At 40.6% G+C, this 15,949-nt stretch overlaps 1 protein-coding gene across 8 annotated transcripts in view; it reads left to right on the top strand.

Moving 5' to 3' along the window:
- The window catches only part of LOC132391588 (E3 ubiquitin-protein ligase MARCHF8-like), a 534,862-nt gene extending 527,779 nt beyond the window's left edge, over window positions 1-7,083 (top strand). For all 8 annotated transcript variants that reach the window (XM_059964968.1, XM_059964969.1, XM_059964967.1 and 5 more), the window contains one exon: window positions 3,432-7,083. In XM_059964968.1, the coding sequence (XP_059820951.1) occupies window positions 3,432-3,739 (308 nt within the window). In that variant the 3' untranslated portion in view covers window positions 3,740-7,083. The remainder of the gene's footprint in view (window positions 1-3,431) is intronic.
- The last annotated feature ends 8,866 nt before the right edge of the window (window positions 7,084-15,949 follow it).

Here is a 15,949-nt window from a genome sequence, read left to right as displayed (position 1 = left end):
CCTTTCAGTTTCCCAAGTACCTTCCCCTTGGTAATAGTAACTACACTCACTTCTGCCCCCTGACACTCTCAAATTTCTGGCATACTGCTCATGTCTTTCACTGTGAAGACTGATAGAAAATACTTATTAAGTTCATCTGACATTTGTTTGTACCCCATTGCTACCTCTCCAAAGTTATTTTGCAGTGGTCTATTATCCACCTTCCCCTCTCTTTTACTCTTTACATATCTGGGAAAAAAATTCTGCTATCATCTTTTATATTATTGACTAATAATTGAGGGTATAATGGACAGTGAGGATGGCCACTGAAGCTTGCAACAGTATCTGGACCAGCTGAGAATATGAGGTGAGAAATAATCGCAGATGGAATTTAAAGCAGTCAAGTGTGAGGCGTTGCACTTTGGGAGGACAAACTAGTTTAGAACTTACACAGTGCACAGTAGGGCATAGTGGAGCGCAGTAGAACAGAGGGATCTGGGAATAGTTCAATAGTTCCATTTAATATCAGAAAATGTATACAATATACAACCTGAAATTCTTGTTCCTCACAGACATCCATGAAAACAGAGGAGTGTCCCAAAGAGTGAGTGACAGTGAAACCCTTAGAACCCCAAGGACCCCTACTCCCCCCCCCCCCGCACGCACAAGCGGCAGCAAAGCAACGACCCTCCCCCTCTCCCACTGACTTCAGCAAAATAAAAGCACCAGCACCCTCCATCCACCAAGCAAACAATAGCAAAGCCCCCAAGAAAGACCATGATCTGGAGTACAACAGAAACTAATCGTCCACCAGACAGTTCGACATACCACAGGCCCTTTCTCTCTCTCCCTAATAAAGGGGCAGTGAGGGGAGACACAGACAAAACAACTCACCGATATATGGTGTCACTGAGTCTCTTTTTCGAGTTCTCCAACTCTTGAGAATCAGCAACAAAATCTCCCCACCTCCGAGAGGAAGAGAGGGAGCACAGAGCCCCTGATAGCTGATCCACTGTTCCTGATGTTCCATGTTAGAAACATAGAAAACCTACACCACAATACAGGCCCTTCAGCCCACAAAGCTGTGCTGAACATTTCCTTATCTTAGAAAGTACCTAGAGTTACCCATAGCCCTCTATTTTTTCTGAGCTCCAAGTACCTGTCCAAGAGTCTCTTAAAAGACCCTGTTGTTTCCGCCACCACCACTGTCGCTGGCAGCCGATTCCATGCACTCACCACTCTCTGTGTTTTCTCCCGCGATGCTTCAGTTAGCGGCACTGGCGTACAATCAGGTCATCCCCAGGGCCACAAAGCATCGGAGCCCCGAAGGCACACTCGTCTTCTGGAGTGCACACTTGGGATATCGAGAAACAGCCAGTTGGTGAACCCCTGGGAGCAGAAGCCATAGACCAGGGGTCGGCAACGTTTACCACTGAAAGAGCCAATATGGACCCATTTCCCACAGAAAAGAAAACACTGGGAGCCACAAAATGAAATAATACAACGGGTTTTTTTTGCCTTTATGCTATGTATAAACAAACTATAATGTGTTGCATTTATGAAATTGATGAACTCCTGCAGAGAAAACGAAATTACATTTCTGCATGCAACAAAAACATTTTGAACTCCGAAAAAAAGACGTTGGGTTGAAGGTTACTCCGTAGGTAGCCTACCTTGGATCGAAGAATTAAAAGAATGTGCGCACTAGTGGGTGTCAGGCATTGGCAGTGGTGATGTATATTAATAGCGATAAAAAAACACGTTGTAGCGGTGTGCTACACGCAGCGCTAAAATAAAGACTGCAGTCAAAGGTAACTTTATTCGAACTAAACAGCCTTGCTTTAAAGCCTCCCTCAACCCGTCCCCGTGGGCGCGGATGCTCCAAAAGACACGTACTCACAAACCCCCATAGGCTATCTCCCTTAGCCGGAACGGTGGCTAATTGTGAGCCGGTTCGGATGTGCCAGGAAACGGTGTCTCCGCAAAGTTTTCAGATTGTACAAGATCACCATAATCTTCAAATTTCGAATTACATTTCAAAAGCTAACAAACCACGGGGAGCCGCATCACAGAGATCAAAGAGCCGCATGTGGCTCTGGAGCCGCAGGTTGCCGACCTCTGCCATAGACATAAATAATGACAGTTTGTGTGTAGCTCTAGGTCAGGGTCTTTGACAGAACCCCATCCACCTTGAAAATGAAAAAGAGAGACATTAAAGGTTGAAATAAGCTGTTTCTGCAGATGGGCTCAAAGAAGTCGCTGTCTAGCTCCATTCAGTATTCAGAAGGCTCATCCGTAATTCTTTGACAGTGGCAACACGGGTTGTAAAGAGAGCTCTCTACTTAATGGTTTTCATAAATCAACTTTGAGTGCAGGAATTGGGATGTTATGTTGAAGTTGTAGAAGACATGGGTGAGGCCTATTTGAAGTATTGTGTGCAGTTTTGGTCACCTACCTACAGGATAAGACTGCAAGAGTACAGAGAAGGTTTGCAAGGATGTTGCCAGAACTTGAGGACCTGAGTTACAGGGAAAAGTTGAATAGATTAGAATTTTATTCACTGGAGCATAGGAGAATGAAGGGAGATTTGATAGAGCTACACAGAATTATGAGGGGTACAGGTAGGGTAAGTTGAAGCAGGCTTTTTCCAGAGAGATTGGGTGAGATAGATCTAGAGGGAATAGGTTAAGTGTGAAAGGTTAAATATTGAAGGGGAACACGAGGGGGATATTCCTCACTCAGATTTTGGTGAGCTGGTGGAACGCGCTGCCAACGCTTAACTGAAGTTTGGATGAGTAATACTTGGGTGTACCTAAGGCAGAGCTTGATAGGTTCTTGATTGGACATGGCAGCAGAGGTGATGGGGAGAAGGCTGGGAAGTGGGGCAGAGCAGACTCGATGGGCCAAATGGCTTAATTCTGCTCCTTTGTCTTACAGTCTTATAAGTACATGGATGGGAGGGGTGTAAGGGTATGGTCCAGTCACAGGCCAATGTTACTAGGCAGAATAATAGCTCAGCATGGACGAAATGGGCCAAAGATCCTGTATCATGCTCTATGACTATGTCAGAGGGGTATCAAAAGGCTGAAGGGGTAAAAAGGGGAAGGGGAGAGTGGATGTATCATGAGTAGCTGCTTGTATTGTCTCTGCAGTGCAAAGATCACTGGAAGCACTGTCTGAGAGATGTTTTGCATCAGGATCTTTGTTTGATTTTTGTAGTTGATCATCACAACTCTGTACTGTAATAACAGCTGCAATCCTCTGCTGTTTGTGGGCTTTTATTCGGGTAGAGATTGTAATTGACGCGCATGTGGTCAACAAAATCAAAACCCCGGGATTATATTTCAGGAATATTTGTCTTCATTAATTAGAAGCAATGTTTTCTGTAGATTAAAATCACTCTGCAAGGAAAAGAAATGTACAATGGATTAATATGGTATTTATTTTTATAGGTGTTCTAGAATGGCCGTTTTGGACAAAATTGGTGGTTGTGGCCATTGGATTTACAGGAGGTCTTGTCTTCATGTATGTACAATGTAAAGTCTACTTTCAGCTCTGGCGGAGATTAAAAGCATACAACAGGGTTATCTTTGTACAGAACTGCCCAGACACTGGCAAGAAGACTGATGACAGGAACACTTCAAATAGTCAGAACTCTGACAACAAAGACAGCGTTACGGTGCCAGTGTCACAGACAGAAACGACCTTACAGAGAGCACCAGAGGTGCAGGTCGGTATTCCTGAAGTTGCACCGGTGTGATCCGTGTTTCTGAAGTTCATTTGAAGAATTGCACATGTTTTTGGAAATCAGTTCCCTTCAGAAATATCAGGACTAAGAAATGAGCAGTTCGTGTCAGAAGCCTGCCGGAAGTACAGATCAACAGAAAACCAGCATGTCAGTCTTTGGAAATGAACTAAGTAGTGGTGTGTTCATTGTTGTTGGACAAGATACACGTGGTATTCAAAGAATATGTGCAATGTCCTAATTAGGGTTTTGTAGAGGAGAAGAACTTTTAACTTTATGGCTTTAAAGGTAAAACATTTTGGTATTGTTAGGCTCTGTTTTGAAATGTTAATCTTCGAGAAACAGTCTTTCAACATGTTACAGTGTTGACTTAACCATATATATGTTTAACCTAGACAGAGCAAATTTTCCAATGAAACGTGTTGCACAGAATACGTTACCGAGCTGATGAAGAAGAGTAAGATTGGTATTCTTTATGCATTTTAACACACCAATATCACCATGACTTAAGTCAGCTTGGAACCCTTTAAGAACCACCCAACTTAAAATTATTATTAATAAAATTAAATCATTGCGATATTTTAACTTTTATCCAAGCAAATATTAAATGTTGGTAATAGTCTAACAATGTGCTGATTATGGGGTCTGAGTCCAAACCAGGAAAACAATTAAAATCCTCCAATAGGAAATAGGAAATCCTCTATTAGGGAATACTATAATTTAACAATTTTTGATTTACTAAGGTCACAGGAAGTTCAGGTGAACTAAAAAGCTTCATCTTTAATGCAAGATGGATGGACGTGGCTCTGTATTTTAAAGGAAACCAGATATTAATCATCATAATTCTTATGTGTCACCATGATAATCTATGAGTGCTAGCAATTGAAGAGCCAAGAAATGTTCTCTCCATTAATAGGGGGTCATTGCAACAAAACAATTACTCCCGCTGCTTTGGGAGATAAACAGGGTAGAGTTGTATTGCCCTACGGTTCTGAAACAGATACCACAATATGGAACCTCCCAGAGGATACAGAATAAGCAAGGCTTATGGTCAAACTTCAATAACTAGCTAAAGTATTTATTTTAGTAAAGTTAATTTTGATGCTACATGTTTCATTCATCAGTCACATTAACCCTTTATAGAGAGAAAATTCAAAGACCTGAGCTTTTCAAGCAGCTGCCTGTGCACCACTAATAAGTTTGCTTGGTTTGTATTGCTAGGTGAAATCATGTCTTTCTAGATATGTCACAGGGTTTTTGTTTCCTATGTTAATAATGCCAACTTCAAATATGCACCAAAAGACAACTTATTTACAAAAAAGCCCATTCTGCACTTACCATTGTAACTTATTAAAGTGGCCATTGTTGGAGTGGGCCAGTGTTAGAATGGTCCAGCTTTGGCTCAACAGACTTGAGCAAGCACAGATGGAGGCTCTAAGTAAGTTTCAAGTAGTAAGTTTCTTTTTCTCTCTGTTAGTACATAACTGAAAATATATGTGGAGGTACTCGTATGTTCTTTGTGTGAGATGTGGGGACTCTCCCTGGTAATCTGCATGAAGTGCATCGAGCTGAAGATCCTTAGAGACTGTGTTAAGGAACTGGAGCTCCAGCTGGATGACCTCCGGCTCATACAGGAAAATGAGGAGGTGCTAGATAGGAACTAGGGGGAGGTAGTCACATCTAACTTACAGGAGGCAGGTACCTGTATAACTGTCAGGAGAGAGAAAGGGAGTAGGTGGCCAGTGCAGAGAATCCTTGTCTCTCAACACTGCACATCACAGCATTAGAGTGGTTATAGATACACAATATTCATTTAAATCATATTTCACCTACATTCACTTCATTGAAGAAACAGAAATCTGGACACTGGGTTTGCCAGTGTGGCTGGTACCCCTCAAGCACAGGCAGAGTAAAGAATTCCCTTGGTAACTGGCAGCTTTCTCTTTTGGGGAGTGCTTTCCACTGCCACAGCATTCAGGTGGCTGTGGATGATCAGAGGGATATCCTAACAATGAACGCTGTATTCTGGGAGACTGAGCTGCCAGATGTTCTCCACATCAAGCAACTTCCAGCCGTACCATGTCTACAGATTGTACATACAATGAGAGCTACACAAGTAGCAAATTTATTGCGGGAAGTGGCAGTCGGGCGTCTGAATATAGGGGGGTGGGGGTGATAAATGGCAATAAACAGCCAGCAGGTGCAAAGCTTTGTCGTGGTATGGTATGTGCTGCAAATTCTAGTGATCAGCAGACACTGGAAGTTGTTATCAGAGGAAGTGAAACATGCAAAGCTGGAGGACAGAAATGCTGGATGAAGAACAACGGGAGCAAGAGGAACAGGACAGAAATGCTGGATGAAGAACAACGGGGGCAAGAGGAACAGGAGGATAAAGTACTGATCACAACGGTGAAATTAATAAATCCCTGATACATCTACTGAAATGGCTTACTGCAGCTGTGTTCACTGTTTCTCCACCTTGTCAGGTCACAAAATGTACTGGGAATTCTTTAGGGCCTGTGTTATTGATTAGTTTGATGTGTGAATTGCTTAATGCTATTTCAAAAGAATTTTTGGCCATTTTTATATTTTTTGCAAGTGATTCAATGAGGCATTAGTTCCCTTGCCCAGAACGTGAAATGAGAAAGTACATTTTTATAGATGGTTTAAAATGATTCAGCTATCATGAAGTTGGGGGTTTTAGCCAATATATATGAGATGAATGTAGAATGTGAAAAAGTTGTATTTTTGATAATGCCTTTCCTCCCATCCCCCATCTAGGAACTGAATGATTTCACTGCTCAGACATACCCTTTTGATTACCAGATTATAAACAGAGATTTCCTTTTAACTCCAACATGAGTGAATTGTGAACACTACAGCATAGCATCCTGACCATAGCATAGTCCTTCATTCCAATAAAACTTTCCAAGCTATAGACCATGGTTATTGGGTTTAGACAACCGAATGATGAAGCTGCATCACAAGAAGATTTTGTTAAGTAAGTCATTTCTCCATAAAACAATTAATATTACTTAAAACAATATACAAAGGGTGCACACCTGATACTATTGTGAGATCTTTCAACATTTTTTCCAGTTTTGGGATTTGATCAGTGTGTTTTTTAGCTCCTGACACAAAAATCTTCATCTTGTTCTTGCCGATCTAATATTGAGAACGTTTGTCCGTCCCATTTCTCTATGTCACAACCAGAACTGACTTTGTGTAGTTTTTATTTTGTCCAGTTCCTTAGAAAAATGGGTAGATTGTTTTGTGCAGTAATTGTATATTTAAAACAGAAAATCATTGAAAATAATGAAATTATTTAAAAATGTTTGTGCAATATATTTATAAAATAAAACAAAAATAATTGCCTGTGTGGTAATTATTGATTGAAAGTTAGAAGAATCCTTTTTAGTCAATACCATCAATTATTTAAAATATTAGTCAGTTTAGATTTCATTATCAACCACAAATTTTCTAAAGAGAGAATTATAGTTATGCAAAGAAACTTTATTACAGGTCATTCACTTTCTTTTACCAAAAGATGTAGTAAGACCAAGATTATCAGGGTAGTATATGGTGACATATTCGTAGGTACTTTTTTAATGAAGTCACTTTAAAATTTGCATATTTGTATTCTCAATGGGGATGAATTAGAAAGAAGAAGAACTTAGACATCAGTTGTCTAGAGCTTTCATCATACCAGATTTGGAGTTTGAAATTCAGTTCAGAGTACACCTCTGGAAAGTAGATTGACCTCTGAATGAGTGTAGCACTGAATTACTAGAAGGATACTGAGGTTCAGAATCAGGTTTATATCACTGGCATATGTCGTGAGATTAGTCGTACTGCAGCAGCAGTACAAAGCACTACATAATAATAGAGGGGAAAAAATTGTGAATTATAGTAAAAATATATATACGTATTTATATATAATATATATTACATAAATTAAACAAATAATGCAAAAAGTAGAAATAAAAAAAAGTAGTGAAAAAAGTAGTTCATGGGTTCAATGTCTATTCGGAAATTGGATGGCAGAAGGGAAGAAGCTGTTCCTGAATACAGGATATTTAATGTATTTAATATTTAATTTATGCATCACGCTTCTGTTCGTCCTTCTTGATGATAGCAGTGAGAGCAACGCGACTCCTGGGTGATGGCGTCAAGTGATGGACGGCGCCTTTTTGAGGCATTACTCCTTGAAGATGTCCTGGATACTACCGAGCCTAGTGCTGATGTAGGCTTCCTGCAGCTCACATCGATCCTGTGCAGCAGCACCCCTCTCCCCACCCTCACCATACCAGATGGAGATGCAGCCAGTTGGAAGGCTGTCCATAAAAGATCATTTATAAATGTGGCTATCATGACCTAGGCTTGCGTATACAAAAATTAAGATGAAGATGTTTTAAGCTTCAATATCTCAAATTTTGACATAACCTATTACAACAGATAATAAAAATGTGGATTCCTACATCATTTTAGGGCTGTAACCATAACTGGAACTATCCAAGACAGAGATTAACATTGATATGTTGGATGTGTGTATCGGGAATATAGAGCTACAGTAAGTATTATGCAGATATAATCTATTCAGGATCTGATAGAATAGAGGAGCCAGTTTAAATGGATGAACAGTCTGATCCCACTGCTACATATTCATGAATATTATTGTGATTGTGTATATAATTAATATAACACTTTAATATTGCACCGTACACTATAGCCCCAAGTACAATTTCATAGGACTGGCTGTTTGTGTGCTATAGATGCCTATTTGTTTCAAATAGGACACCCAGTGCACACTTTTAGCATAAATCAAGCCAAATATCATTTTGGGGAGCTAACTCCAGTCGGAAATATGCTGCCAGTTTTACTGGATGTTTTAATGTTAATGCTGCCAGTTGGACTTCAATGTCCCATGAATTCAATAACCAGAATCAGGCTTTGTTGTCACTATTTTGTATGAAATGAAATCTGTTCTTCTGTGGCAGCCGTACGCAAAATAGATAGATAGATAGATAGATAGATAGATAGATAGTGTGAATAATGAGACAGTGCTCGTGGGTCCATGGAGCATTCAGAATTCTCATGATGGAGGGGAAGGAGCTGTTCCTAAATCACTGAGTGTGGGTCTTCAGGCTCCTGTACGTTATCCACCTCACACCACTCCCCAGTGGTAGAAATGAGAAGACGGCACGTCACTGATGTTGAGGGACATTAATGATCGACGCCACTTTCTTGAGGTATTAACTCTAGGAGACATCCACTGTGCCAGTGGGGGTATGTTCTGTCATGATGGAGGTGGCTCAGACTGTAGCCTTCTTCAATCTTCTGCACCGGAGCCTCTGTGACGCAACCAGCCAGAGGGCTCCCCATCATACACCTACTGAAGTATGCAAGATTCTCCGGTGACATACTGTATCAAATCTCCTGAAACTCCTAATGGAGTCACAGTAAATATTGCAACACTTCACTATTATTATAGATAGGGGATACAAGCACAAATTTGACATAACAATGCTAAAACAGGATAAAATTTTCTTTTGCTTTTCAGATTTTTCCAAAGTTTTAATTAAGAAATAGATTTCATTGGTCACTCTGGCACAATGTTGAATCGGCATGTGGTATGCTGCTAATGTGCCTCAACGTTCAACTTTGATCTTATTTATTCTAATACGTTTAGCAACAGCTTGGTCATAGAGTTATGGAGCACTACAACACAGAAACAGATCCTTCAGACTATCTAGTCCATGCTGAACTGTCATTTTGCACAGTCCCACCAACCCACACCTGGACCATAGTCCTCCATACCCCTCCCATCCATGCACTTACCGAAACATGTATTCACTGTGGCAATCGAACCCACTTTCACCGGTGGCTTATTCCACACTTGCACCATGCTCTGAGTGAACGAGCTTCTCTGCAGGTCCGTATTAAATATTTCACTTTTCACCCTTAACCTGTGACCTCTAGTTCTCACCCAACCTTAGCGGTAAAAGCCTGGTTTCATTCACACCATCTAAACCCCTCTTGATTTTGTGTAATTCTAACAAATCTCCCCTCATTCTCCAACACTCTAAAATCTTAACCAATTCAACTTTTCCCTATAACTCAGATCCTCTGATCCCAACAGCATTCTTGTAATTTTTCCCTGTACTCCTTCATTATTGAAAACTTTCCCATAGGTAGGTGGCCAGAACTGGACATAATACTCTAAGCTAGACCTCACCAACATCTTACAACTTAATACTCCACTCCTGTACTCAATGGTCTGATTTATGAAGGCCAATATGTGCAAAGCTCTCTTTACGACTCTATCTACCTGCGACGACACTTTCAAGGAATCATGGATTTCTGCTCCCAGCTCCCTTTATTCTATTCCACTCTTCAGTGCCCTCCTGCTCACTCTGTAAGTCCTACTTTGGTTTGTACTCCCAAAGTCCAACACCTCATTCTTGTCTGCAGTAAATACCATCTGCCATTTTTCCAGCTGGTCCAGATCCCACTGCAAGCTTTGATAGTTCCCCTTGCATTCCACTACACCCCATATCTTGGTTTCATCCACAAATTTGCTGATTCAGTTTGCAGCATTATCATCCAAAGAGAACAGCAGGTCCAGCATCAACCCTTGTAGCACAGGCCTCCAGTCAGAGAGGCAACTATCTACTACCACTCTCTGGCTTCTCCCACAATGCCAATATTGAATCCAATTTACATCTTCATACTGAATGCCAAGTGACTCAACCTTCTGGATCAACCTCCCATGCCAGACATTATCAAAAGCCTTGTGAAACTCCATGTAGACAATATTCACGGCCTTCCTGATAGCCTCCTTGAAAAACTCTGTAAGATTAGTTAGACATAACCTATCACACACAAATCCATCCCTAATCAGGCTTTGTCTATCAAAATATCTATATATCCCATCCCTTAGAATACCTTTTAATAATTTATCCACTAGGGACATCAGACTCACTGGACTATGATTCCCTGGCTTATCCTTAGAGCTGTTCTAGAACAACATTAACTATCCTCAAACTTCTGGAACCTCACCTGTGTTTAAGGACATTTTAAGTATCTATGCCTGGGCCCCTGCAATCTCTACACTGGTCTCCCACAATGTCTGAAGGGACACCTCGTCAGGCCCTGAGGACTTATCCACCCTAATTTGCCTCAAGACAGCACTTAATCCTTTGTATTCCATATATGATCCATGGCCTCAAATCTATAGACTCTACATCTGTCTTCCAAGAAAATACCGATGGAAAAATAAATCCATTTTAGATCACCCCATTTCCTTTGGCTTCATGCATAGATGACTAAGCCGACCTTCCAGAGGACCAATGTCTCTTGCTGTCCTTTTGTTCTTAAAGTATCTGTATTCGCCCTTGGGATTCTTCTTCACCTTTGCAGCCAAGGTAACCTCATGTCTTCTTTTAGCCCTCCTGATTTTCCTTTTAATTGTTCCCTTGCACTTTTTGTGCTGAAGTGTCTCATTCATTCCTTGTTGCCTATACCTGCTATGCACCTCCTCTTCTACATAACAAGGGCCTGAATACCCCCCAAAAGCCAAGGTTTCATAAACATATCTTGTTTTTTATTCTAACAGGAATATACAAACTCATCCATTTGCCAAAACACAATTTATCTCAATCCACACCTGCCGGATACTTTCTAATGCTATCAAAATTGGCCAATCTCCAATTTAGAGTTTCAACCCGAGGACCTTCAACATAATTATCATGATCATTAGATCCAAAGTGTTCCCCTACACACACTTCTTTCACCTGCCCTGTCTCTCCCCCTAATAGGAGATCCAGTATCATGCTCACTCTAATTGGAATCTCTATATATTGATTAAGCAAACTTTCCTGCATACATTTGGCAAACCCTATCCCATCCAGTCCCTTTACAGCGTAGGAGTGCCAGTCAATAAGTTAAAATCATCTACGCTCACAGCTATATTTTTCTTGCAACAGTCTTCTATCTCTCCGCAATACTCTCCTCTGATTCTGCTGACTATTAGGAGTTCTATAATGTCATCCCATTATCTCTTTGTTATTCCTCAGCTCCACCAATGAGACAAGTTCTCCAGCCTGTCTTGCCTGAGCACTGCCTTGGCATTTCCCCTGAGGAGTATTGCTACTCTTCTGTCTTCAATATCTCCCCCTATATCATGTCTAAAACAATGGAACCCAGAGCATTAAGCTTCTTTAGTATGAAGGCAGTAGAGAGCAACATAAGATAGTTTATGATGTTGTGGAAATATCACCTTACATTGTAAAAAAAAGGAACTCCATTACAAGCAATTGTTCTCCTGTCAAGAAACTACCAACTGCCCTGCCAAATTTCTTCTACAGTGACAATCCCAGCATCAACTCCCTCTCACTAGACAAAAAAACTGGCAAATATCTATTATTCCTACCATAGAATTTTATGTGAAGAAGTCAAATTCATTCATCACTTAGCCAGTAATTTGCTATAATTAGTCAAAAATGAACAGATGGAAAATCATAAGGACATGTATTCTAATTTCAGGTTGTTTTTTCAGTGAAACTAATCATTGTGAATGTGTCTTTATTATAAGTCATAGAATATGAACAGAAAATCAAAGAAATGCTCAAGAATTATCACAAAGTCAAAGATCTTGCAGAAAACTGAACACAGTTAGAATGGGTATTAGGATGTGAAGGTCAGAGAATGGGAAGATAGAACAAAAATAAGGACTTTCTATGTAGTAGAAGGTGAGCAAGATAAAATGACAGGGCAATATAATGAGATCACAAGGTGAAAAGAGAGATGGTCGCAAGAATGAAAGGGTTAACATGTGAGGAGTGTTTGATGGCTCTGGGCCTGTACTCACTGCAATTTAGAAGAACGGGGGAGAATTTCACTGAAAGGCCTCAATAGAGTGGATATGGAGAAGGTGTTCCCTATAGTGAGGGAGTCTAGGGCAAGAGGGCAAAACCTGAGAATACAAGGACATCCCTTTAGAAAAGAGATAATGAGGAATTTATTTAATCAGAGGATTGTGAATATGTGGAATTTATTGACACAAAGTCCTATGGAGGCCAAGTCATTGAGTATATTTAAGGTTGATAGGTTCTTGGTTAGTAAGGACATCAAAGGTTACAGGGAGAAGGCAGGAGAATGAAGTTGAGAGGGATAATAAGTCAGCCATGATGGAATGGCAGAACTGATGCAATGGGTTGAATGGCCTAATTCTGTTCCTATGTCTTATAGTCTTGTGACAGAAGAAATGCTCAATCTACAGTAAGTGGGAATGACAGAAGCACCACCAGTGCAATAATGAGTGAGTGCTGCATTATTCGAGTTAGCCTCTTTTGGAAAAAATGTAAACAGCATCCCTATATACTCTTCCAGGTCAATGTAAAAGATCCCACGGGACTGTTTCAAAATTGAAAAAAACATGGGTGTTATCCCCAGCGTTTGATCCAATCCTTCAATGGCCAAAGGAAAACCATATTCTTCTGTCTATATTTTCACTCTCTAATTGCTCTCCTTCACTCATTGACCAGAAAACATTGTTTATAGTTGATCCCACGGATATCCCAATTCTCCCATTTCTTGGTCAACCTTCCTCCCCCACCCTACCAGTAGCTTTACTGAGTTTTTAGCTTATAGAAGAAACCACAGATGCTGAAACTTGATGAAACAATGCACTGGAGTAACTCAGCAGGTCAAGCAGCATCTGTGGAGGGAAAGGAATTTCTCGTGTTACATGTCAAAGTCCTATATCAGGACAAATTTCATTTTTCTCCTTCCCAGTTCCAGCAGAGACTCTTCGACCTTGAAGAATTCGCTCTGTTTCTCCTCCCCTCAGATTTGGCCTGACGTGCTGAGTGTTTCCAGTCTTCTGTTTTTGTTCATAGTTTGTCACACTATCAAGCATTTTCTGCACCAATTTAACACACTGCATCACACAACATCAAATTGATTACCACCCATAAATGGCAATAAAGACACTGAGGGAGTTCCTGTTGTACCAAAAGGCATTACAGAAACGCAGATCTCCTTTTCTTATTGGGAAATGTCTAAGTGACTTACTGAATTACTGGGTGGCACATGCAAAGAGGAAATCAAACAGCATTTATACTAATATTTCTTCATCATGCTCCTGAATATCGCAGCCTTTGAAGATCACAGATAAGAAATAATGTTGAAATGCATTTAGCGGACACTATATCTTCCACTCATTTCAGCCTTGAAATTGCAAGCACAGTGGGAACCTACATTTTACAAGTAGCCTAAAGCCTGCAATGGCAGAACCTCTATTACCCAATATAGTGGTAGCTGTGCTGTCTTTCTGAACAGCATGATAAATAACCCAATGCTATTTTTGGACTGTTACAATCCACTTACACAGGACAGAGGGGAGTTAAAATTTGCCCAAATAAGCATGTAATTGTTTAGTTATGGTTTGGATTAACTGACAGAATGAATAATAAATATTACAGAAGTAACACTGTAATGACACAGCAATTTAATGTTAGTGGTTCAGTGAATATAAGTCAGTCAGCTAAGAACATTAAGATTGATCTAAATTCGGTGGGCTTCATTTAAGATTAATCCCTTTACTTATCTAATAAGATAATAGACAATTGACAGCCAGTCCATTGGACAAGTTTATTTGCTCATTAACTTGAAGGCTTCATCTATGGAGTTGATCCATAATCAAAGTTCAAAATGGTCGAAGCAATAAATTGGAGGCAGATTACGCAGTCAGGCATTTGTGCAAAAATGGAATACTGCTGAAATTAAAAATAGAGTCACAATGAAGTTCATGGCCCTGAAACCATAGCCACTGGTTTGTTGGGTGTTTGCAGTTTTTCTAATTCGACTTTCTGTAGTGTAATATGATACAGGATACCAAATAACAGGTGAGGGGACACCACCTGTGAGTCTGTTGGGGTCATATACTGTGTTCGGTGCTCCCGTTGTGGCCTCTTGTATATCGGTGAGACCCAACATAGATTGGGAGACTGCTTCGCCGAGCTTCTACCCTTTGTTCGTCAGAACAAGCTGGATCTACAGGTGGCCACCCATTTTAATTCCACTTCCCACTCCCATTGCAATATGTCCATCCACGGCCTCCTCTACTAAGGCCAACACCTTATATTCTGTTTGGCTAGCCTCCAACCTGATGGCATAAACATTAATTTCTCAACTAGTAATGACTCCCCCCCCCCAACACTCCTTCACCATTTCCCATCCCTCTGTCCCTCTTTCATGTTATCTCCTTGCCTGTCCATCACCTCCCTCTGGTGCTCCTCCCTCCCCCCACTTTTTCTCTTTTCCATGGCCTGTCTCTTTCACCAATCAACTTCCCAGCTCTTCGCTTCATCTCTCCTCCTCGTTTCACCTGTCACCTGGTGTTTCTCTCTCCCGTCCCTCCACCTTTCAAATCTACTTCTCAGCATTTTTTCTCCAGTCCTTATGGGAGGCATTCAAGGATGTTGCTGAAAAATTTCTTGACAACTACAGAGCAACAAACTACATGCAGCGGCTTGACAACATGCTTCACAAATGATGTGCAACATGTCACTGAAGATTCATTTTCTGCATACCCATTTAGACTTCTTCCCTAAAGATCTTGGCACTGTCAGTGATGAGCACAGTGAAATATTTCACCAGGACATTGCGGTCATGGAGAAACAGTATCAGGGCGACTGAAATCCATCAATGCTGGCTGATTATTGTTCAACACTTAAGCAAGAAGCCTCAGACACTGAGTGTAAATGAAAATCATCATCAAAACATTTTTAGCTTAGTTGAACTATTGCAAAATGTCAGCACTGTTATGCAATTAAATGCATTTTATTCAATAAAAGTCAATTTCTTGCTTCTGCAAATTCTCACATGATACAAGTAGACTGAAATTATATTTGTGTTCATCTTCAAGCAGTTTATCATAAACAAAAATATTCTGGAAGAGCAACACCTTTGGAAACATTTGTTGCCCAGTGTTACTGTCTCACGTACCAAGTAAGGCACAGTGAAAAATCCTTGGCATGCATTATAATAAAAGCTATTACAATAAAAGTAATGAGCAGATCTACTGAGCAGCTTGCAACAAGTCATCACACACCAGCACCATCGACCTCCTGTAATTAACGTTGTAGAAAACAAACTGCTTGCCACCACTTTGAACGAAGTTTGCTACTTCAAGTGCAGCAGCCATACTTACAAGTTGAGCAG

Source organism: Hypanus sabinus, chromosome 3, assembly GCF_030144855.1.
Source record: "Hypanus sabinus isolate sHypSab1 chromosome 3, sHypSab1.hap1, whole genome shotgun sequence".
Lineage (NCBI taxonomy): Eukaryota > Metazoa > Chordata > Chondrichthyes > Myliobatiformes > Dasyatidae > Hypanus > Hypanus sabinus.
The sequence above is the reverse complement of the archived record's forward strand: the minus strand, read 5'-3'. Positions and strand labels throughout refer to the sequence as shown.